The sequence below is a fragment of the Balaenoptera borealis genome, assembly GCF_965194805.1.
Source record: "Balaenoptera borealis genome assembly, chromosome: 6".
NCBI lineage: Eukaryota > Metazoa > Chordata > Mammalia > Artiodactyla > Balaenopteridae > Balaenoptera > Balaenoptera borealis.
Window position 1 is genome coordinate 47,314,692 of NC_138863.1, and position 25,424 is coordinate 47,340,115.

General features: G+C 33.5%; 1 protein-coding gene across 1 annotated transcript; it reads left to right on the forward strand.

Annotated features, from left to right (window-relative positions):
- The first annotated feature begins 2,004 nt into the window (after positions 1–2,004).
- On the forward strand, positions 2,005–23,709 carry ZSWIM2 (zinc finger SWIM-type containing 2). The gene is made up of 9 exons (XM_082397632.1): positions 2,005–4,386; positions 5,514–5,590; positions 7,166–7,206; positions 13,191–13,401; positions 14,472–14,723; positions 17,622–17,706; positions 18,409–18,518; positions 20,745–20,898; positions 21,823–23,709. The coding sequence occupies exons 1-9, from the start codon at positions 4,222–4,224 to the stop codon at positions 22,633–22,635; spliced, it is 1,908 nt and encodes a 635-aa protein (XP_082253758.1). The 5' UTR covers positions 2,005–4,221; the 3' UTR covers positions 22,636–23,709.
- Positions 23,710–25,424: the final 1,715 nt, after the last annotated feature.

Genomic DNA, 25,424 nt, shown 5'->3' on the forward strand with positions numbered 1-25,424 from the left:
ACACCACCCATTTATTAGTTTACAGGTCTATAGGTCAGAAGTTGAGGCAGACCTGACTAGGTTCTCTGCTCAGGATATTACAAGGCCAAAATCAAGGTATCAGCTAGGCTGTAGTTTTATCTGGAAGCTCTGGGGAAGAATCTGATTTCAAACTCATTAAGGTTGCTGGCAAAATCAAGTTCTTTGTTGCTATATGTCTAAGGTCCCCATTTCCTTTCTGGCTATTAGTCAGAGGCTGCTGTCTTCTTCCAGAGCCCCCACCACCACCACCACCACTGCTTTATCACATGGCCCCCTCCCTCTTCAAGGCCAGCAAGAGAATCACGTTTTAACCCTGGCCTCTCCTTCTGCCACCAGACAAAGATAACTATGCTTTTAAAGGACTTGTGAGATTAGATTAGGATGACCCAAATTATCTCCTTTTTATTAACCCAGTCAACTGATTAGTAACGTTAATTACATGTGCAAAATCTCTTTTGCCATATAACATGACATATTCACAAGAGAGGGAATTATGCAAGGGCAAAGGTCATTGGGGTCATTCTTAAAACTCTGCCTATCTCAGCCCTCTCTAGTTCACTTTAATATCAGAGGTTGAAACCTTTTTAATTTTTTTATTATTTTCATAAGCTCTTCAGATTGAAAAGGATCTGACATTAACTACTCAGTTTTGCATCTTAAACAATAGTATCAATCACACTCATAGTTGGTTGCAAATTTATATTAGACTTGGATGTGCAAAATATTTAAGTATGTTCTCTCTATAAATGATCCAATCACTTGCTAGCCACTACTCCCCTAATCACGGCGGCGGGGGGGGTGGGGGGAAGCATACCTTCATAAACTCATTTAGTCTGATTTAATAAAGTCTTTTTAGATAAATGGTATATATTGCCAAAGAAAAATTGCACTGGCAGAGTAAACAGGCAAAGAAGTCTATTCAAGACATTACAGCAGGGGAGAGAGATTGACCTCAACTATACTGGAACAAAAGGTGGGAGTTTTGAATCCTTTGGTAAGCTAGTTGGAAAGTACTGGAGGACCTTAAGGATAAGATTGGTCACTGCAATTAGACCATTTATGTTTGCTATTTAGTGATTATCAAAGTTAGGCACCAGCTGCCACAAAAACTGGGAGATAGGAGCAATATTTTTCTTGATTCTATTTCAAAAGGATGGCTAGCAGGTTCTTGAGAAAGATATTACTAGGTTGTAAAACTGGCAAGATTCTGTGAGAAAATTTGCATCTCAAAGGGGCAGTGAAAGAATTTACAAATGAAAGTTTTCTGAAGTAAATGCTCTACAAAAAGGGAGGTCAGGGACTTAAAGTCCAGCAGAAATCTGTCTGAAGTCTAGTCAAGGTGAGAGGAATGTTAAGGCTACTTTGGTCACTATTAAGGATAAAATGTTTAGCATTTCAGTTTTCTACCCATCACCTATTTCTCTCCACAAATGTATATGAGTGTTTGAGGAAAGTGAAGCTTATGTAACCTTGTGTCTGATGACAAAAGATGGAGACCTTGAATCCATACAATGTCCCCTGGATTCTTGCTGGTCACTTCTGTAGTGTGGCCACTGCTGATCACCTGTTGGTAATCACTGAGTTGTGCTGGACCTATTGGATTTTTTTTTAATGGAAGGTATCATGTTGGTCCCTCCCACTAGAGTCCTTGGTTCTATTTGCTTCCAGTCTTGAAGTCATTGATTCTGCACCCTCTTTGTATCCACTAGTATTCTGCCTTTCTTTTGTGACCATTCTCTAAGGGTAAACACAAATTCCTATATTCATTATATATCTTTACCCCTTGAGAACCAGGGCATTACCTCCAGTTCATTTACCTGTCTTCCACTGGCACCTCTGCATATTACTTATCGTGTTTTAGGGCACTAAGCTAGAAACTCAAGTTTCCTACTAGCCTGTACCTCCCTAACACTATTTCAGAAGTAAGCATACTACTACTACTACTACACACACACACACACACACACACACACACACACACACACACACACCCTAGATGTTCTCAGTCTTCCCAAACCCAGCTCATTGTTTCAATCATCCCTCCACCTACTCCCACTCTTACCCCAACACACACATACCCACCCCTGTTGAGATTGGCAGCTGACTTTTTCCACTGACTTCTGTTATTCTTCTTCCCAACCCCTCAGGGCATTCTCTTTCATACAATTCCCAGGCCTAATACTCTAAGCCCAGTTTTTTATATCTTAATCTGTAGCTATAATAATTTTTAATTCCTGTCTTTTATAATCAAATTATATTGCTAAAGGGCCTAAAACTTAGTTCATGTAATTCAAAGCTTATCAATGACTTTCTAGCACTAACCACTTCCCTCTTTCCTAGGGCATTATGCTTCAAAATGGACCTTGGAGGGGAAAAATTCCCTTAAATATTTGCAAAATATTACCCCTGTCACACACTCTTAAGAGATGAAGCAAACATATGGGATAGTCACCTGGCTATAAAAATGTTTTTGAAGTCTTAACAGACAGATACAAAAACAAATGTCTTATAGCTAAAGTTCTGTCTAGCAACCTGTGCTTTCTCTTTTTAATTTCCATAAAAGTATGAATACTGTTACTTTTATCATTTCCCAAAATAGAATTTATGAACCTATATTCAGTTGACATAATGACAATTGTGTCTTAAAGATGTGATCTTTTGAGAATGGTGTTTATCAGTTACACGTGTAGCAAGTATTATTACCTAATTATAATAAGTAAAACAATTTACTTATTTATTTACAAAAATAATTTGAACAATTATTTGCTATTGTTTGTTTCTTAAAGTTCCCTTCAAGGTAATTCTTAAATAACTATATACATAATATATGTAATATATATGGAGATATATTATGTATGTATGTGTGTATATGGAGAGAGAGGGAAATGGTGGTTGAATAAAGTGCCTTCACTCTGAAACCTTACTCACCTTATCATTTAGAAAGTGTAGATTGTCATTTATTTGGAGTTTTTTTAATTATAAGTATTAATAAATAAACTAAGTTAATTCAATTTATAAGTTCTTTTGGTCTCAATATGAAGTTTTTTCTTAATGCATAATGTTTAAAATCTAGTACCATTAATTAAATTGATGGTAAAGTTGGCAGTATGGTAGTACGTACATTAGTTGTTATTAGTAAAAATAGGAGGGTAGAGATAAAATTTAGTTAAGTTAAAACCTTAGACCTAGGATTGGATGCTCTTTATCCAGATGTCTCACATGTGAAAGCTGCCATTTCCATCATCTTCTTTCATACTGGGGCCTTTGGCCATTTTCTCCTTCCTGCTCTTGACATAATCTAGTTGTAAGTTCCTCCCATGATAAAATGAGACAAATATCCCCCATCTTTATGTTTGTGCCACCAACTGGCTATTTCCTGATTTCAATTTCTTAAAGAAATATTCCAGTAATATGGCTTCTTTACTTGATTCATACTGTATTACAGCTCTCCCCCTAGAATGTAGTAACAAAGCTCATAGACAATTTGAACTATTGAGTCAACATTGCATAGCTTATTCCTTAAATTGGGATTTTTAAATTTAGCGGGCATAGAGGCAATGGATTCCGCACCCCACCCCAAACACCCATCCCTACACAAACATGTAATTTAAAGATGCTCCCCTCGTTTAAAGACCATCCCCCCACCAACACACACATCCCTACTTAAGAATCTAATTTCCCAGGTTAAGATCCTGTCTTCCACATCATTGATCTTCCCCTAGCGCTTCATTCAGATTATGCACCTAGTAAGCAATCGGAAAATGTTTGTGGAACACTGTTGAATGTCAACAGTCACTCTGGGCTTTTGGATAAAAATGATGAATCATCACAGGATAATTTCAGCATCCAGAGCCCAAACTGTAACCGGGTTGTGCGACTATCCTAACACAGAATTCACAAGCCCCCGCCTGCGAGGAACCAGCAGAAGGAACGCGAGAGATTTGACAGCGATGACTTTGGCCACCAGCTTTTAAATCAGCCAGTTGGGTATCAGAAACACTCTACAGTCAGGAGTGTCGCTTCAGGAAGGAATGGAGGCGGGTGTGAGCTGCGGAAGCAAACTTCCGCGCAAGGCACTCTGGGACACTGCGACTCAACCGCCGTCTCCAAGGCAACCGGCGGGCACGCGGTTGTCATGGAGACCGGCGGGAGACTCTGAAAGCCTTGCGAAGGGGCTGCCATCGCCCCTACCCAGGCAAGATGCTTCGCGGAGGCTGTAAGGCCTCTGAAAGGCGAAGACACTTTAGCGACCGCCTCAGCTGGCAACAAGACCAGGCGCTGAGCAGCAGCATCTACCTCCTACGAGAGATGGGCCCCACCTCCTTTCTACTGAGAGAGGAAGAGCCGGAAAACAGGGATTTCCGAGTAACTACCGCCCCCATCCCTCCTCGGCTCCCTGCCAGGCCGACCCGCGAGGTCCCCCCAGGCCCACCTTGTATGTAGCCACTCGCTGCCGAACCCCACCCGCGAGTGTTCCAGACTCTAAACATGTGCACATTGCAGAGCGAAATAGTATTTGTTAGAAAAGTTCCATTATTGGAGGTTAGGACTCCAAATTGCATCCAACTCTTCTAAGATGATGGCCTTTGATCTCTGGGCTTAAAAAAGGGAGACATTTTATCTGAATATATGGTTTGCATTTATGTGCATTCTCAGATCCGTTAGCAGTCAATAACCCTGTAACTCAAACGAAATGAAAATCGTACAATCTGTTTACAAGCCGTATATATTTGCTAAATAAATAAAACCGGGTTTTCTTTACTTTTTAGTCAGTCTGAAGCTATAACAAGACCCTTTTAAAGTATGGCTTAAATGGTGATTCCTTGGAAATGTCTTAATGAATAAAAATTCTTTTTCATTTTGCTGAAAGACCACAGATATTTCATATTCGCATATCCTACTCTCACCACTCAAAAATCAGCCACCACTCTACCTCCCAGGAGTTGACTTGAAATTTTTTAATTTAGTGTCATGATGCTTATCTCAGACGTCCTTTTTTCACTATAACCCTTAGGGCATTTAATAAATAGTTTAAGCCAGTATAGACTTGGTGAATAAAATTAGTTTTCTTGAATAAAATTAAATAAAGTAAACTCACCAATTGAAATGCACAAAACAAAAATCCCAGAAGAACTACTTTACAAAAGGTCTTTAGCTCCATTGCAAAGTAGAATTTCCTTTCAGTTAAAAATTTATACATTTTTTTTCAAGTTTTTAAAATTAGATTTCTTTTCACTTGCCTGAATGTAGGTCTCTTAAAAACAGTCTTAGCTGACGATGCAATTTGTTGAACAAGGCAAAGAATAAGGAAGTGAAAAATTAGACTTGTGTCAAGAATTAAGATGTTCCAGTAGACTATGTTCAACCTTTTGGAGTCACCTAAACTAAAATATCTCTTGAAATCTCTTTTAATCCAATTATCTATTAATTTTACTCTATAACTCTAAAAACTGACTGGAACTTTTTTTTAAGTATGCATTTTTCTTTTGAAGGTTTCTCTAGGAAATCCTCATGTTTGTAATTGTTCCATATTTCTGAAAGGAGGGGAACTTTGTAAGCATATATGCTGGTAAGTGACATTGTGATGAAGATCTTCCACAAAGGAACATCTTGGTATATTACATGTTTTGCCTTTTTCATGGCTTGAGTACTGCAAGATTAAAGAAATTTGGTGTTGGGAGAACTTAAAGGTAAAATGGTTGTAGCTTGTCAATATCGTTTTGGATATTTTATTTCATCCCAAAAATTAAGTGAGGTTTAAAAATTAAGTGAGGTTTAAAAATTAAAGTGAGGTAAGCATACTACCACCTCTACATGTTTGGAATGTTATTGTTTTTAATAAGAAAAAAATCAGTGTTTAGATTTTCATTATGTACAAAGGTGAAATCTAACAATAAAACAAAAAATCTCCCCAGTTCACATCACTGATGATAATTGCATGGTTCATTATTATATTTTTAAATTTTACTATTTTCCTTTTCAATAAGCATTTGACTATGAATCTTTTAAGATTGAAGTAGGACTCTGCTGAAGATTACTTCTGTCAAATCTAAAATTTTTCCTCTAGAGTCAGAACCTGTTTGTAGGTGATCCCAGAAATGAAAAACAAAAAAATTCCTTCCATGTAATTTAAACCCACATCAACTCATTTGTTTACCTACTATACTTATACCAACAAATCACTAATTATATTATTATAGAAAATTTGTAATTGATATTTTAAGAGAAAAAAATCAAACAAGAAATTAAGAAAAGTGTGTATCTCATATTTCTAATGCTTTTCTTTATAGGTTAGAAAACAGTATATATACATATGGCTGTTATTTTTAATGCTTTTATTTACCAAGTTTTTTGTTGTTTTGATCAGTTTTTATTGAGCATCTACTAACACAAGTTATTTGCTCTAGTTAGCATAAAAATATAAAATATGGTCCCTTCAAAATTTGCAATTTGGTTTTATTATTATACATAAAATAGGTTTTTTCCATTTTTATTTTATGCCAGCTTCCTCAGAGCAAGGGCATTCTGTTTTGATTTTTATGTAATGTAACTTATTTTTTACAGTATATTTACCATAAACTTAATGGAAATATAATCCAAGTATTTAACATACTAAAGTATATTTAATATATTTAAGTAAGAATTTAATATATATTTCCCAGTTTTTTAAAAAAAGTCATATTCCATTTTAATTTGTGATATTTGAAAGTATTCTGTCATACGTTAAAGTGGTATGTATAGGAAAACAGTCATTTGTTACTCTATCCAGAAAATTCCTCCATTTCCAGGAGTAAGAAACTTCCAGGGAAGTTTAAAAAGAGTGCTGTGAATACTTAGATTCCCTCACTAACCTCTCTTTGTGAGCTACCCTATGTCATAAAGAAATACATGGACTCTCTCCGACAAATCTCTTTACTGCAAATGTCTTTTGTTTCCATGTATCATACTTTTTTCACATATGCTTATTTTAAAACAAAAATTTAACGACTCTTGTAACAGAAAACTGATGAGAATTTTAAGTGTTAGGGAACACTTTCAGCAATATAAATTCTGTAATGCCATTCCTATTCTAAAATTAATAATACCTTTTGAGGTTATGTCAGAAATAAATGTTTTATTTTGTTTTTCTACTTTCGAATATTAGGGTCTTGTTGAAAAAATTCAGGCTTCCAAGGAATCATGAATGTAAGTTGTGTTTGTGTGTTTTTACTAATTTGAAGTTAACGAATTTAATAATTGTTTATTTAGACATATTCTAAATTTAAACAGTTATTGTCCAGACAATCTGAAACCTGTAACACAGTTTGTTACATTTAAGACAGTTGGAACATTTTTCTTCCTATTTAACAAAATATGTAACTTTATATGCCATTTCACATTAAAAAGCACTTAATAAAAAATGAGGTGAAATAATGGTCAGGTTTTCAGTGGAAAAACTTTCCCTCATGAATTCTAAGCAAGGATTTACAGTAGTTTCTGTATCTAAATTTGTTTTAATTATGAGAAAAATGACACATGTAATTTTTCAGGTCCCAGAAATAGTTGACATGGTATATAATTTCATTTAAAAATGTTTACTGACAAGTTTTTATGCAAAAAATATATGTATTTTACAGTTAAATAGTTTTTATGTCCGTACCTGCATTGAGTTTAAAGTCAGGCATATGAAATTTTTTATAATTTGAAATTTGAAATTTAATTTAAAATTAAATTCTAGAGTCCTCAAAAATGAAAGAGAAAGAAAAATAATTCTATTACAGGTTATTTAGATTTATACATTTTATAATAAAGATGCTGTCATTATGGAAATGTTTCCTACAAAGATTTATTTAACCTATACTAGATTCATCTAAGAACTGCAAAGGCATTTAACATTTATTAATAAATGTTTATAATATTCATAAAGAATTAAAGTGATAATCAGTTTTCAATTTTTTTTCAATTCAGGGTATTGGTTCTATTTAGGCAAGTTCATTCCCCCCAACTATTATATAAGTACAAGCACAGTTGACATTTAAAAGTCCTACTAGATAATAAATTAATATTAGTGTTTCACAGGGATTTTTCTTTTGTATTCTTCTCTCTACCCATTTTCTTAGAAACATCTCATATTTTCTGTCTCCACCTGTTACCTCTGTAACAGTGATTTCCACATCTTATCAGCAGACCAGTATTTCCAGCTGCCTTCTGAGCACCACAATTTTGGAGGTCCCACAGGCATTTTGAATAGTAAATTCCCCCCATATGTGCTCTCCTGTTGTATTCCCTACCTCACATATTGGCTTTCCTTTTTCTTTAGTGTCCAAAGCTAGAAACCTTGGCATTCTCCTTGTTTTTCCTTTCTCATCCTCTTCTCTCATAAACAAATCCTGTTTATGTTACATCCTACCTACTTCTCAACAGTGATTTTACTTCCCCATCCTCATTCTTACCTTTGTTCAACCTTCATCAGCCCTTACTTAGTACTGTTCTTTGTAGCCTCCCTGTTTCCAGCACCTGCACTTTGTTGCTTTCTCCTTCGCATTGTAGACAAAAGGTTCTTTCTGAAATGTCACTTACTCTGTACTTCATCCTCTCTCCCAATCCCTTCATACACAATAATTAGGTTGGATGAGTTCATGGATATTGTTTTCTTCTCTATTTCTCCATTGTATACACCTGAAGTTAAATGTTCACATCCTCTCCAAAGTCTTAGTTATTATCTACACTATTTTCCATATCATTTTCACAAGCTTCTATACTAGGGCTACCCAATAGAAATATAATGTGAACCACATATGTAATTTTCTGGTAACATATTACAGAAAGTAAAAATAAACAGGAAAATTAGTTTTAATAACATATTTTAATTTAACCCAATACATCAAAATATCATGTCACCATGTAATCAATATAAAAATTATGATATTTTAATGTTCTTTCATACTGCCTTCAAAATCTAGTGTGTATTTTACATTTACAATGCATCTCACCTCAGACACTATATTTTCATTGGAAATGCTTGATCTGCATTTAGACATCATAAAATATTCAGTTGAAAAATTCATATAATACCCAAATTGTAATAAACATAAATTTTCCAGAAACTATAGATATCAGTTTTCCATTTAAATTTAAATAGGACAAAATTTAAAATTCAATTTTCAGTCACACTATCCACATTTCAGGTGCTCAGTAGCCACATATGGCTAATGGCTACCATATTGAACAGTGCAGCTCTACCCAATTACATTCAACAAATATTTATTGTACTGCATATTAGTCAGGAACTCTACTAGGTGATTTTTTTTATAAATTGAATCATATGAATTGCCAATATTTTTTCATCTACGAAAATAGCAATTTCATATGGATCAGTCTAATACTTGATATCATATTATCCTTTGTGCTCTTGAAGGCAGAAACTACATCTAATTCTTTTTATAAATATCCCTATAGTAGGAAATTTTTTAAATGTTTAAATTTGATCCTATACATTAATTTTGAAAAATTATATTTCCTACTAAAATAAAATATTTTTTATACCTCATATTTAAAAGACGTTTTAGCTACTCAACATTGAGAAAATCCTTTGTGCACAAATATTCAAAGAAAGTATAAGTCTCAATAATGTTGAAATTTATCATTTAAATGAAAGTTTGAAAATTAAAGTAATTCAAAGAAAGCTATAAACAATTATTCAATAATATTATGTAAAGTATGTACACAAGTGTGGAGAAGAAGGTAGTGAAGCAGAAGCACTTTGAACCTCATTCATAGATTCTTTTCTAAAACAAATCTGGAAACAATTATTTGTGCCCTAGTGTTGCATACAGGAAACCTGAGACTCTCTTTTATTTTTGAAGACCTATAAAGTTGATTACATAGGAAGTTTTTATAAAGATATCAGTTTTTGAACACTGAATATTATTTCCCATCACCCAACAAATGCTTCCCAGTAAAACCTAGCTTTATTACCTAATGGTTTTTCCTAAATACAACGTCTAGTAAATGCCATCTTGTCCTTTTTTCAATTAAATATTTATGAATAAAATAAAAACTGCATTTTAGGAAAAATTTTTAAATCCCCACCACAAAGATATAATAAACTTTTTATTTTCTATTTTCTTTTTTGACCTTGTATTTATGTATACCTAATAGTCGGTGGGAATTCTGTGTTCTGCTTTTGTCACACACTGTTACTTTATAAATATTTTCAGTGCTATGTAGTCTCTCTCATTCAAGTCATCAGTGAATGTTAAATAAATTATAATATACCATGTTAGTGTATGGTATATCATAATTTATTTAACATTCTTCCATTTTAGGCATTTAATTTACTTCTGATTACCTGTTATATTCTTTGTAAATGAAACTTTTTCTTCTCTCAATTATTTCTGTAGCCTGAAGTCTCATTAACTGGATCTTGCAGTAAAAGTATTATTTTTTTACTGAGATATAATTGACATATAACATTATATTAGTTTTGGGTGTACAACATAATGATTCAATGTAAGTATATATTGCAAAATGATCACCACAGTTAATCCAGTTAACATCCATTACCACACATAGTTACAATTTCTTTTTCTGAGATGAAAATTTTTAAGATTTATTCTCTTAGCAACTTTCAAATATGCAACAGAGTACTATTAACTATAGTCACCATGCTGTACAGTATGTCCCCATGACTTATTTATTTTATAAGTGGAAGTCTGTACCTTTTGACCACCTTCAGCCATCTCTCCTACCTCCTAGCCGTCCCCTGGCCCAACATCTGGCAACCATAAATCTGTTCTCTGTATCTGTGAGTTCGAGTTTCTTTTCCTTTTTTTAAGTATTAATATTTTTATGTCTGTCACCCATAGGTATTGCTTTATAGCAATATTTTGCTGGTTTATGATTTCAGCAGTATATCAATTTTCTGCTAGCTTTGATTTTGGATTCATGTTTTAGGCATATTTAACCATATTACTTAAGCAGAAAATGGAAGATATTAACAGCATATTTAAGTCTCCAAAGAAAATAAAGATACATGGAAATATTTTGAAAAGCTAATAATATTTCTATAATATTAGAAAAAAAGACTAAGTCACACAAAGTGGGAAAAAATAACAGATACAAAGTTCATAGTAATCTATTCATTCCTAGTAAATTAAGTAAGAAAATAGTTTTCATTCTTCCATACATCTAACATACCCTTAGAATCTAAAATGCCCTGAAATAACTTTTTCAAATAAAAAGAGAAAATAACATAAGGCAAACAAGATGTAACATTCTATTTACTTATTACCTTTTATTTAGATTTTATGCTGTGTCTGTACCTCATTTTGATTTTAACTCACTTTTCTTTTGATATTAATAAAATTGAACATCTGTTGACTTTAATATTTGTACTACATGTGTAAATTAAACTTTGGCTATTTATTTATTGGGATAAAACTACACACTCTTCCTAAATATAGGGATTACCCCTCTTTGCAAATGTTTTCCTAATGTCATAATTCTTTTTTATATGGTTTCATTAAATTTTGTTTTATATATATGTATATGGATTTTTGTGTGTTGCTAAATCTGACCATTTTTACTTTTCCTGTATATTGTTTTGATACTTTGAAAGTTGTCTTTCTTCCATAGTATTTTAGAGATTTTTTTTCTGCTAGCTTTTCTATTTTATTTTTATTCTTCTTTATAGCATCCATGTGTAGTTGTATTGATATAAATTGGAGGTTGGTATTTGGTTTGAAGTAATTAAATTTTCTCCATATTTCTACCTAGTTATCTCAATAACAGCTATTAAATAGTGCTTCTTTTCATCCTTGTTTCATAATTTTTATAGTGAGTTTTGTTTTTTTATAATACATTGTGATATCTGATAAAGTTAGCTGTCTTGCTCTCCTTTATAAAAGAATATTCTTTTATAGTCGCATACATTAATTTTTCCAAATTCATTTCAGAAGAGTTTATTTCTCCCTTTTATTCTCCAATTCATGTTATACCACATAGAACCGTTTGTAGCCAGCTCCTCTTATGAAATTTTATGTTTCAGTATTTCTGCTGCTCTAGAGAATCTTTATCCCCCAAAGCACAATCTTTTGTTCTTCATTTTCCTCCTCATTTTTTTAGGGAGCAGATGGTGCTGTGTCTCTGTGACAAATAGCCCTCATCCTCCAAAGTAATGGTTAATTAAAGTATGATATCCTCCCACATTCCACCTGCCACGCCACCTCAGACAAGGAACAGAGATTTCTGTAATGAAATGTAACTGTGATGTTTTCAGTATTGTTAGTGTTTAATTGGTAATCTTTTTAGAGAAAATGGAGCTTTTCATTACCTTGCAAATGATTTTTTAATCTCTATGTATTAAAGAATATATAAAATGAATAGAACTCAAGGGGACCAATAACAACTGGCATTTAAATTATAGCATGTTAAGAAAAGGGAAAGAGGAGAGGCCTGGGAATGGGCCAGAGAAAAAGGGAATCTAGGATGCCTTGATCAAAACTATATGCACTTAGTACACCATTTCTTAGAAGGACAGCAGGATGGAGAAAATTCAGAATTCAAAGACTGTGTATCCCAAATGTATAGGCAATATAGTTCCTAACAGATTGTCCTAAGGAATACTGACCAAATCTATGAAGAATGTGGCTACTGAGACACTTGTAGGGATGTAAAACTAAGGAAAATAGGTGCAACTGTGTCTTGCTCTCTCATTATCTATTTACTAATTTATTCATCTAACAAATGTTGATTACACTAACTACTCGAATCTCTCTTCTCCTTTCTGTATTTGTGCCCATTTCTTTTAATACTCCTGTATGATGATAAATATTTGTTTATGAACAAGAGAACAGATCAAAATATAAGAGGTGATTATAGCACCAATCCAAGGGGGAACACCGTCATACAATTAATCTGAAACCTTAATAATGCACTGGTTACACTGACTCTTTTCAGTAACAGGAAAACAAGAGATAACTTCTATTCTTTTTATAAATGACTCTTTTCTGACCTTTTGGCTCTGAAAGGAATACGAAAAGTGGTAAATGTCAGTGTAATCATTCAATATTGAATAAAGATTCAATAATCTTTCTGATATTTGGGGAAAAAATGCTAACTTTCCGCCTAAGTTGTTTCTTTGTCTCCAATTTGCCACTGAATTTTAATACTTTGGAATTTATCGTTAGCTGCTTTGCAATTAGGTCTTGTGGAAAGAGAAATCAGTGACTTGCTTCGAGGGATACATCGAGTTCAAACTCCTCAACAGGGAACGAACAATGAAAATGCACAGATTGAAGAAGATGGTTACATTAAACAGAAGGAAATTAGTTCAGATGATATCTGCTCTATTTGTCAAGAAGTACTTTTAGAGAAAAAGCTTCCTGTCACCTTTTGCAGGTGACATGATTTTTCTTTGGATTCTAGAAACTTATGAAAAATTTCTAATTTAATATATTTGTAATATATTATGTTATGAAACATGTTGGTAGAAAAATAATACATATTTAAACAATTATACTTAATTGGCCTTCTTTTATTTCCTAACATGTCGTGAGAGGTCCTGTTCTAACTCTAAATATTTCTGGGCTACATTTTAAAGGGTGAAAGTTAAAAAATAACTCCACTTTATTTACTTTTTCACTTTAAGTTATTAAAGTAGATAATTTTCATGTTTCTCTTTTATACACATGAATAAATGCCACAGCTTAGAGTAGTTACAAACAGTTTTTCTGAAAGTGAAGATTATTTTACTTTAAAATGATAAAAATTCTCTTCAGCTTTTCTAAATTTTATCTTTAAAACTAAATAATTCAAAATATCACTTATACATAAATGTTTATTGAGAGTATTGTACTTAACTATTCTTCAAAGGCACTGTAAATTTGGACTTGGAAAATTTGGGCAACCATTTGGTATTGAACTTTTCAATTCTTTTTTTTTCCTGATTATTTACCAAAATTTTCATCCACATTGTATTTTTTTCACATAGCTGCTTCTTTTGCATATTTTAAAATTATTATTTCCCAAAATATTATTTCCTCAGCAGATATTTATTGGGTACAACCACATTCATACTGTGTGATTTCTAGAAAAATAAGGTGACACCCCTGCTCTCAGTGATGTTTTTATTTAAAAATAATAATCATTGTTATAATTTTCCTTTTTGTTAAGACTATATGCATTCTCACTTTAAAAATGAAAAATATTATAATGATGCAAAATCTTTTACCACCATTTCATTGAAATGGGAAAGATTTTATTTGGAATTCTGATGTACTAAATTAAATATGATAGATTAGATTAGATAGATAAAATAGTGTTTATGTGTGTAATCAAGCTATATCTGGATAATCAGTTAAGAATCTATTTTTAGAGGAAATATAGATGGTAGCACAGAAAACTTTTATATATATACATATATAACTTTGCTGTATACAAATGGTAAGCTTGGATTTTATTTCTTACAGGTTTGGCTGTGGCAATAGTGTTCATATAAAATGCATGAAGATCTTAGCTAATTATCAGGATAAGATATCACACACTTCCACGTTGAAATGTCCCTTGTGTAGGAAAGACTTTGCACCATTAAAACTTATTTTAGAGGAATTCAAAAACTCTAGCAAACTTGTGACTACAGCTGAGAAAGAGCGACTAGACAAACACCTTGGAATTCCCTGTAATAACTGTCAACAATTTCCAGTTGAGGGGAAGTGTTATAAGTAAGTATCAATCAGTAATATTATAAATTTGTAGTCTAACTTTTTTTTTAATTTTAGGAAACTTTGAACATTAGAGTACTAGTCATTTAGCCTTCTTCTTTTCCTCCTTTATATAGTGTGTTTGCCTTAAAGATGGCTACTTATTTAGGATTTTCAGACTAGTGATCTGTGTCAGCCCAGTACCTTAAGAATTTCAGTTGTTTTATTTTCTTTACTCACAGAGTATTGGCTTTGCATTCCAGTCTAGACTGAGAGTCTGAAGTAGCATCCTTTCTTGGAAGCTCTGAACACAGGCTTTGTAGTTTGGCCTAAATGAGTTTCCAAGCTCACAGCCCTGCTAGATAGACCTCTCACCCCCTGTAACTTTCTTTGAACCACCAATGAGGTCATTGCCAAAAACTCCTAGGACTGAGCCAGAGAGATATTGACTAGATCAACTGAACTCGAGTTCCCCAACTCCAAACTGCAATGATGCATGTTTTGTTTTCTTTCACATCTTATACCTTAACAACAACAAGACACTTATTAGAGAAAGAAATTTTCATTACTTTTTGAGTATTCCTCACACTTTCCCACAATTCCACAATAAAACATCAATTAATTGCTATGCTTGGGATATTGTGCTTTCTTAATTGAAATCTTCACTGTATGTTAAGAAGAAAATATTTTGCTTCAGTCTTTGTTAAAATTTTTTCTAAAATGCATCAGTTTACTTTTCAGTCTTCCTGGAATTACATTATGATGTGTCTAAGTAATATTTTTAACACCCTCTCATAAAACCATAAAACTGTTTTTAATCACCCCCAATGGTGAATGATACCTTTCTCCTTTAAACTGTTTCAGTCCTTTGTTTTCTCAATGTGTCACATAGAAGTAAATCAACCAGAGCACCATTAGCAGAAGTCTTTATTGAAAACAGCAAGCCTGAGAAAGCTCACTTGAGGAAGAAGGGCAGAATTTTTATAAGGTTTAGCAGGAGGTGTTCAGCTAGTTTCAGGAATGTTGGTTAAAGAGAATTCTAGAAAAAGGAAAGACTTGATATTTGGCACTAGCAGCCATTTTTGGGGCAATCTGAATTTTTTCAAGAGGGGTGGGTAGGAACAATAAGGGGCTAAGGTAACGTGTGGAAAGGTGGGTTGGGAGGAACAGCTGGGGGTGACAAGGACACGTGAAAGCCACAGTGTAAAATTTTCCGTTTTTATAGTGATGTATTCCTCAAATTGTTAATGCATGGGTGGCTTTGGTAAATTATCTCAAATCTTGCTTTTAAGTATTTTGTTAGTGACAGTGCTCTCCTCTGTCCCTCTGACTGCTCTTTCTGTCCCCAAGGGTGATTCTTCCTCCTACCCCTCAGTACAGGCATTCTCCACTCTTCTGCTCTCTGCCCTGCACTCTCCTTTCAGAAGAACTTCTCTATGCATTTGGCTCACAATTATTCACATCCATATCTCCTTCCACTCCCTCAAATACTAACATTTCAGCCGTTAGCCTGAAAAAACTATTTCTGGTAGTTTTAGTAATGGTTTGGGTAGAAGATAAGGTAAACTAGAAAGCTTTTCAGTTTCTCTTCATTAAAGTTTCATAATATAGCTACTTACCTTTTAAGAAGTTAATTCCAAAACTATCATATATATATATATATTAAAATATAGAGATACTTAACTTTTTGTAGCCCAGCATAATTTGATGTATTGAATAAACCGCACCATTGCTTTGATTGGTTGATGTTAATTATTAAGAATCTTCCCTGTATGTATAAACAAGAATAATGGATAAGTTAATACTTGCTGCTTCTAAGATGTCTGAAGGATATATTTTCCCAGATTTCTCCTGGAAATAGTCTTCTGATTCTTTGATAACTTGAGTAAGAAAATAACTTTATTTGCTTGAAATGTTATTTTTGGTGAATATTGCTGAAAGTAAATTAAAATTCTCTGCTTGTGGCAAAATTTTTATAAGTGATACATGTTTAGATTAAGCTTTGTGGAAAATGAAGTTTTTTAGTATATCAATGATTTTTATTGCAAACTTTTTATACATATACCTTTTTCTATTTTGTGAGGACAGAGAAGGAATATAGTACAATTCCTGTTTTCAAGAAGTATTCTGCTAAGTATAACTCTAGCATTCATGAAATAATAGGAAAACACTGGGTAATCAAATGATAGAATGTCCAATAGGCTGTACATCCTAAAGGAACTTAGAAAAAGAGATATATGAAAGATAAAGCATTCCAGGAAGACATCGTGGTAGGGATATGTGGTAGGCAGAATAATGCCCTCCCAAATATATCCACATCCTCATGCCCAGAACCTGTATGTTAGGTTACATGTTGTAGGGGGATTAAGGTTGCAGATGAAATTCAGGGTGCTAATCATCTGACCTTGAAATAAGGAGGTTATCTTGGATTGCCTGGGTTCAGTGTATAATCACAAGAGTTCTTAAAAGTGGAAGAGGGCAACAAAGAAGAGAGTCAAAGGGATATGTGACTATGGAAGAAAGGCACAGAGAGATGCTGCATTGCTTGCTTTGAAGATGGAGGAAAGTGCCACAAGCTAAGCTAAGGAAAGTGGGCAGCCTCTAGAAGAAAGGGCAAAAAAACAGATCTCTATAGCCTCCAAAAAGAAATGCCATTCTGTGGACCCCTTGCTTTTAAACCCATTGAGACCCATGTCAGACTTCTGACCTACAAAACCGTAAGATAATAAAGTGTTGTTTAAGCTGCTAAATTTGTTGTAATTTGTTTCAGTAGCAACAGGAAGCTAATATGGGGTGAGATTTAAGATGGGCCTTGTCATATCTGCATAGTTCCCAGGAAATCTTGGTGAGAATTTTTCACCAAATACAATCAAAATAATTGGATTTTTTCTTGTATGTTTTGGTGTTTTGCATTTTTAGGTGTACCAAATGTATAGAATATCACTTATGCCAGGATTGTTTTGATAGCTGCTGCCATCTTTCTCACTCATTTACATTTCGTGAGGTACAGTATCCATCTTGAATTTCATATAGTGTTTGTATTTTCCTATTGTAAATCTAAGTAAAATCTAAGAATAGGTAACCCTCTGGAGTAGAGCTGACTGTGTTTGAATAAAAACCAAAGACAATAATTTTTGGAGAACTCTTTTTCATAAGGATTTATAGGCAATCAGTTCTTACCTTGGTAATTTATAAAATCCAACACAATAACAAATATGTAATGATATCATACATAAATCTTAAGGACAGAAATTATAGCCATCAAGCTTGAAAATTCATTTTTAAAAAAGATCTCAACACTACAAAATGATTTATAATGTTACAACCATTTACGGTTTTAAAATTTCTTACATCATGGAATTTTATTGCTATCATTTGAATCTAACAAGTAAATAGGTATCTCCTGATGCTGAATAATAATGCTACCTTCTACTTACTACACAAGATTAAACATCCACAATTACCATTATTGATTAATAGATAAATATTTTTACCTTAAAAAGTAATGTTATAGTAGCTGTGCAACAGTATATTAGACTCACTAATAATTTGCAAATTCTTTAAAGTGTTAAAAAGCTATCTTTTAAAATGATGAGTCTTTATTTATTTACATTATTATGTTATTGATACATAGCCTACTGATTTAATGCACAAGATAAAAGCTTCCACAATTTGCAAAGTAACATTCACCTTTTACCTATTACAGAAGAGAAATCAAAAATGGAGATCGTTGGAAAAAAGATCAGATGAAACTGTAAAATATATAGATATTAAAAATGAGGTAGAAAAGATGCCACATTTTCAAGAAAAGCAAGGGTGAGATTCTCAGTGAAATTTATATTTCTTGGGATATTTAAATTATTTTTCAGTTCGGATAAGTTTTATTCATTTCTTTATTCAATAAATATGTATTGAGTACTTATTATATATACTAGGTGACATAGTATTCAAGTGAAGAGCAAGGCTCTGGAGTCAGAATGCTTAAATCCAGTCCTAGTACAACCATAAGTTGCCTATGCAAATTTTGGGCTAGTTGCTTCACTTCTCCTTGCCACATTTTTATCTTTAAAATGGGGATAATTATAAAACCAGTCTCATAGGAATTTTGTGCGTGTGAAATGAATTAATACACACAGTAAATAATCAAATAATGCTGTCTATTATTATTATTAATTCTACCAGAGATTGTACTAGGTATTAGGGATATCTAGTTTCCTCAGCAATTAAGTGATCATCTAAATAAATGTAAAATTAAAACTGATATATGTTATGTAAAGAAAAAATACAGGGAGCTTTGAGATTTGCTTTGAAGTAAATGGCCTCTATGGGAAGGAAGTCTTTCTTTCCTTATTGCCCTCTATTCCACCCCCAGAGAAGGAGAGTGCTAAGGGGATTGGTTGTATTTCAAAACCCTGACTAGTGGACAGTCATCCAGACCTTTTGCCATACTTCGTATCAATTAAAGAAAATTAAACGTACCGTGTATAATTAACATATTAGATACACTATAAAATATATACAAAGCTCATTTTAATAGGATGGGATAAAATTGAAATATTTTTTAAAGGGCAATTTCAATGAATTAACCAAACAAAAATTGTGCTTGTATATACATATATATGTGTGTATATATGTATTTCTATCCCACATATATATAGTATATATAGTAGATAGATAGATAGATAGATAGATAGATAGATAGATAGATAGATAGATTTCTATCCAACCCAGTGGATATCTAGCCCATGCCCTGTGGGTACTCCACACACTTCAGAGACCAGAACTCTCTATCCCACATATATATAGTATATATAGTAGATAGATAGATAGATAGATAGATAGATAGATAGATAGATAGATAGATAGATTTCTATCCAACCCAGTGGATATCTAGCCCATGCCCTGTGGGTACTCCACACACTTCAGAGACCAGAACTCTTGTGGAGCATAAAATGCTTTGTGGGTATGAAAGGAGCCTATACAAAGGCTCTCCATCTCCATTTCCCTTGGCCCTGGCTGGGTATCACACTTCAACCTTTTAGAATGATAAATTGTATAACTAATGGTTTAGGAGATATTGTGGGGGAAGACAAGAGAATATTAGGGGTAGAAGGACATTCTAGGCAGAGAAAATGGAATAAATAAAAGGAGAGACTTTCAAGATTTAAAAAAAAAAAGTGATTAACAACCTGAAATAATAGAAACACACAGATTTTTTTTAGTTGACAATTAAGTGACATTGGTAAAAGCAATTTTTGTAGCATGATGAAAGTTTATCCAAAGAGTAATGAGAAGTATAAAGTTTTCTAAAGAATATGTTTGAACTTTATTCTGAATGACTTTTGAATAATAAGAATGCATCTAACCTTTTAACCAAGATTTTGTTTTTAAATATTTGTTTTATCTGTTTTATCAGTTGCTAGTGGCATCAAATTTACATTGTGTAATCTTAGTTATGTTTGTTGGTACTTTTGGTACAAAAATGGGGTTGGTATCTTTAGAGTTCATTAGCATGGTCTAACAATACAGAAGTAATAAGCATATACCCCAAGTGAAATAAGTCTCCTCATAGATTATGACCTACCAGTTTATAATAGTAGCCTGGAATATTTAATATGGTTTACCATGCATCTTACTTCCTACCAGATGACAGAGTGAATTGGGTTGTATTTTTCTAAACACAAGCCTGTGTGTTGGCTCAGACTGAAATAATTTGAGTATATGGTTCTCACCAAAATTATGTTCGGTTTCATTGATGTTAAAAAGTGCAAATCAAAAAATTTCAGGTTAGTATTTTTATTTGAAATGACTTAATTAAATTTTGTTCCTTATGAAGTTGATGTTGAAGTTGGATCCATCTTGTTCAAGATCAATACAATAGATTTTGTAACTTTATAATGTACGAGATTTATTATCTTCAGTTCTAGAAAGCTCTGGGTTCATTTGCATTATTTATTTGGAGGTTATTGCCTGTACTATTGATTACTTCCTTATCTACAATCACATATGACCATTCATGTCTCTCTGTTTATTCTCATTTAGCCAAGTTTACACACCAAAACTCGTGGTAAGGTCACTGCCTCTCTTACTGATCACAAAGAATAGTAAACTGCTTGCTCCAGGCTACCAGTGTCGACTTTGTTTGAAGGCATTTCGTCCTGGTCAGCATACAAGATTGCTACCATGTACTCACAAGGTAGAAGTCACATCATTTTAGTTTGACTTTCCCTGTAGGGCCAGTTTTCACAAATGAAGTGGCAATTTAAGTCTCTCCTTTTACTTTTTAGTTGAATTATGAGCAGAGATGTTCAAATTGAACAGTGTGTGCAGAAAGCTAGAGCGGAGACTATTGAGAAGGCAGCTCTGCCCCCCAAGGATGGATTCCTATTAATTAGGATTCATTTCTGTAAAAACTATTGAAGAAAGATAAAATGGCACTTTAAGTTAGATTCTTTTATCTACTTTAGTTACCTGTAAAAGGAAAAGGCTTATAGAATACTATTTAATGTTATTTTTATGATTCTTTAGATGAAACAGAAATGCTTAATTTGACATAGTTTATTATTATTTCAAATGAACTTACTGGAATCAAAGTCTAAAGTTGCTGAATCACTATGTAGTGGTAACCAGGTTTTTTCTGAGTTAAAGTTGTTTTAATAAATAAACTTTTATAGCTTTAGAGTCACCCTTATTTATAATGACTGATAATTTGTTTTCTTCCCTAGAAGGTGATTTGTCACGTTATGTCTTACCATCATCATATCAATTTTCAACTCTAGTTGGCTATGACATTTTTATTGCTTAATAATTTTCATTCATTAGAAAGCAACAGTGAAATTAATGGCTTGAATAAGTAGTGAGTTTTTAATGAAATTGCAAAAATGGCATCCATAGAAGGCTTTTCATTTTAATGTGGAAAATGAAGATCAGTCTCTAACCAATTACATTTTTAAGAGAACTTCAAAATATTTCCATAAAACTTGATGAATTTTATTACCTTCCAATATTATGAAACAGTGTTAAAAGTAACACAATAATGAAAGTGGGGAAATTTTACATGGATAGTATACATTATAAACAAGATAATATGTCTCTGATTAACTTATAACTTTTTTTTAAGTTTCATAGGAAATGTATTGACAGTTGGTTACTCCACAAGTGCAATTCATGCCCTATTGATGGACAAGTTATATATAACCCTTTAATCTGGAAAGATAGAGCAGTGAATGGACATGCACATCAGTCTGTTTCAAACACAAACATCACTCATCTGTCAAAACAGGAAGAACCAGAACTTTTTATTCCTGGTACTGGATTAGTCTTAAAACAAAATGGACTTGGAATTTTACCTATCATACCTCAGCGTAATTCTGAAAAGTTGAATACACCTCAAAGTCCAATAGATACTTATCAGAATATAACAATAGATGATCTGTATTCTGTCAAAGTAGATGATTCAAATTCAAGAAAATCAATCTATGAATATAAAATTAGCCAACATTTCCCCAGCTACCTCCAAGATTTACCCACTGGATCCTTTGGAAAAATATCATCTCAAACATTTTTTCCTTCTATTGATCACAAGAGTATTATATATCCAACTGGAGTGGAAAACCCATGTATCAGTAAAAAACACCATGCCGGTCAAAGCCAGAAGATAAACAAAGACTGTAAACGTGTTAACCACAATTCAAAGAAGACTCTTGGTAATAAAATAAGAGAGGACAACACGAGACCAAATACTTTGCTTCCAGAAGATTTAAATCTTATTGTCAATCGGGGTACAACTAAGCTTAGTTTGTCTAAGAGGTATAATAATTGTACAGGGAAAATTAGACCAAAATGTAGTCATTTATCCAGAAGGCCTATATCTCACCCTTTAAGTACAAAAAGTACTGAGCTATCTTTAATATTGGAAGGAGTTCAGTTATAAAGACGTATTTTATTAAAATCAGAAAATATTTGAATATTGAACATAAAAATGTTTTTTGTAGAACATAAAAACACTGTATACTCTTGACAAATATTCTCTGTTGTTATTTTGCCTACTTGTCTATGAATAATGACCTACAGCTAAAGGAAATGACCTCATTCCTTATAAGACTTAAAGAATTAGGTATCTTAATGAGTATGTTCAGTACGTTATGAATTATAAATAATTTTTAGAACTTTCACATGTGACTTTACACTGATTAAAATAATTGTTTTTAATTAAGGAAATAGATTTTCCTTGCCCTGAGTCATTATTTTCAAACATTTCACTTGATGACATGTAACATACAGGGATTCTCTCCAGGTATTTTTACAGTTTCTTGCACTAATAATCACCAGAAACCTATAGGAAAATCCAGATAGTGGTTTTATTTTTTACTTTATTCCTTAAAGGAGGTTTCTTGTATAAGAAATGAAATAAAATATCCTTATAATGCTATAAGCTATGCCACATTTATAGTGGTTTTACTGGGGTTTTTTTTCATCAAGAAATATATAAATACTACCAAATTCCCCCTTTTTTATTGAAGTATAGTTGATTTATAATATTGTGTTAGTTTCAGATGTATGGCATAGTGATTCAGTATTTTTTCAGGTTATATTCCAGAATAGGTTGCTATAAGATAATGAGTATAATTCCCTGTGCTATTCCATTATAGATAATTACAAGATAATGGGTATAACTCCCAAGTATAGCCTTGTTGCTTATCTATTTTATATATAGTAATTTGTATCTGTTAATCCCATATCCCTGATTTGTCCCTCCCTGCTTCCTCCCCCCTTTGGTCACCACAGTTTGTTTTCTATATCTGTTTCTATTTATATATATATATTCATTTTATTAGTTTTTAGGTTCCACATATAAGTGATATCATGTAGTATTTCTCTTCTCTATCTAACTTATTTCACTAAGCATAATATTCTCTAGGTCCATCCACATTGCTGCAAATGGCAGTATTTCATTCTTTTTTATGGCTGAGTAATATTGCATTTTATATATATATATATATATATACACATACAGACACACACACACACACACACACACACACACACACACACACATACCACCTCTTATTTATCCAGTCATCTGTTGATGGACACTTAGACTGCTTCCATGTCTTAGCTATTGTACATAGTGCTACTCTGAACATTGGGAAGCATGTATCTTTTCAAATTAGTGTTTTAATTTTTTCTGGATATATACCTAGGAGTGGGATTGCTGGATCATATGGTAGTTCTATTTTTAGTTTTTTAAGGAATCTCTTCCACAGTGGCAGCACGAATTTACATTCCACCAAGTGTACAAGGGTTCCCTTTTCTCCACATCCTCTCCAACATTTGTTGTTTGTAGACTTTTTGATGACAGCCATTCTGACAGGTCTGAGGTGATACCTAATTGTAGTTTTGATTTGTATTTCTGTAATAATTAGCAATGTTGAGCATCTTGTCATGTGCCTGTTATCCATCTGTATGTCTTCTTTGGAAAAAATGTCTATTCAAGTCTTCTGCAAATTTTCTGATTGAATTATTGGTTTTTTGATACTGAGTTGTATGAGCTGTTTACATATTTGGATATTAACCCCTTGTTGGTCATATCATTTGCAAATATTTTCTCCCATTCCTTAGGTTGTCTTTTCGTTCAGTCAGTAGTTTTCTTTGCCGTGCAAAAGCTTTTAGTTGGGTCACGTTTGTTTGTTGTTGGTTTTTTTTGGATTGATGAATTGAATTTTATTTTGTTGGAGTAAAAACCTTTCCTTTGAGAGCATTTGCTTTTTGTTCAACATATATTTGTCGAGTTTTCTTTTAATGTAAGATGGTGGAGTAGAAGCACTTGAGCTCACCTCCTTCCATGAAAACAACAAAATCACAACTAACTGCTGAACAACCATCAATAAAAATGACTGGAACCTGCCAAAAAAGATGTTCTACATCCAAAGACAAAGAAGAAGCTACAACGAGACAGTAGGAGAGGCCCATTTGCAATAAGATCAAATCCCATACCTGCCGGGTTGGCAACGTACAAACTGGAAAATAATTATATTACAGAGGTTCTCCCATAGGAGTAAGAGTTCTGAGCCCCACATCAGGCTCCCCAGCCTGGGGGGCTGGCATTGGGAGGAGGAGACTCCAGAGCATTGGGCTTTGAAGGCAAGTGGAGCTTGATCAAAGGAACGCCACTCCTGGAGTGTGCACACAAGGTCTGTGTGCACTGGGACCCAGAGAAAAAGCAATGACTTCATAGGAGCCTGGGCCAGACCCACCTGCTGCTCTTGGCGGGTCTCCTGGGGAGGCGGGGGCAGCTATGGCTCACTGTGGGGACAAGGACACTGGTGGTGGAGGTACTGGGGAGTACTCATTGGCATGAGCTCTCCTGGGGGCCACCATTTTGACACCAAGACCTGGCCCCACCCAATAGCCTGTAGGCTCCAGTGCTGGGACACCTCAGGCCAAACAACCAATAGGGTGGGAAAAGAGCCCCACCCTTCAGCAGACAGGCTGCCTAAAATCTTCCAGAGTCCACAGCCATCTCTAAACACACCCCTTGACACGGCCCTGCCCACCAGAGGGATAAGACCCAGCTCCACCCACAAGGGGACAGATACCAGAAGCAAGAGGAGCTATAACAAGAGGAGCTGGAAGACAGAATGGTAGAAATGACTGCTGTGGAACAGAATAAAGAAAAAAGAATAAAAAGAAATGAGGACCGTTTAAGAGACCTCTGGGACA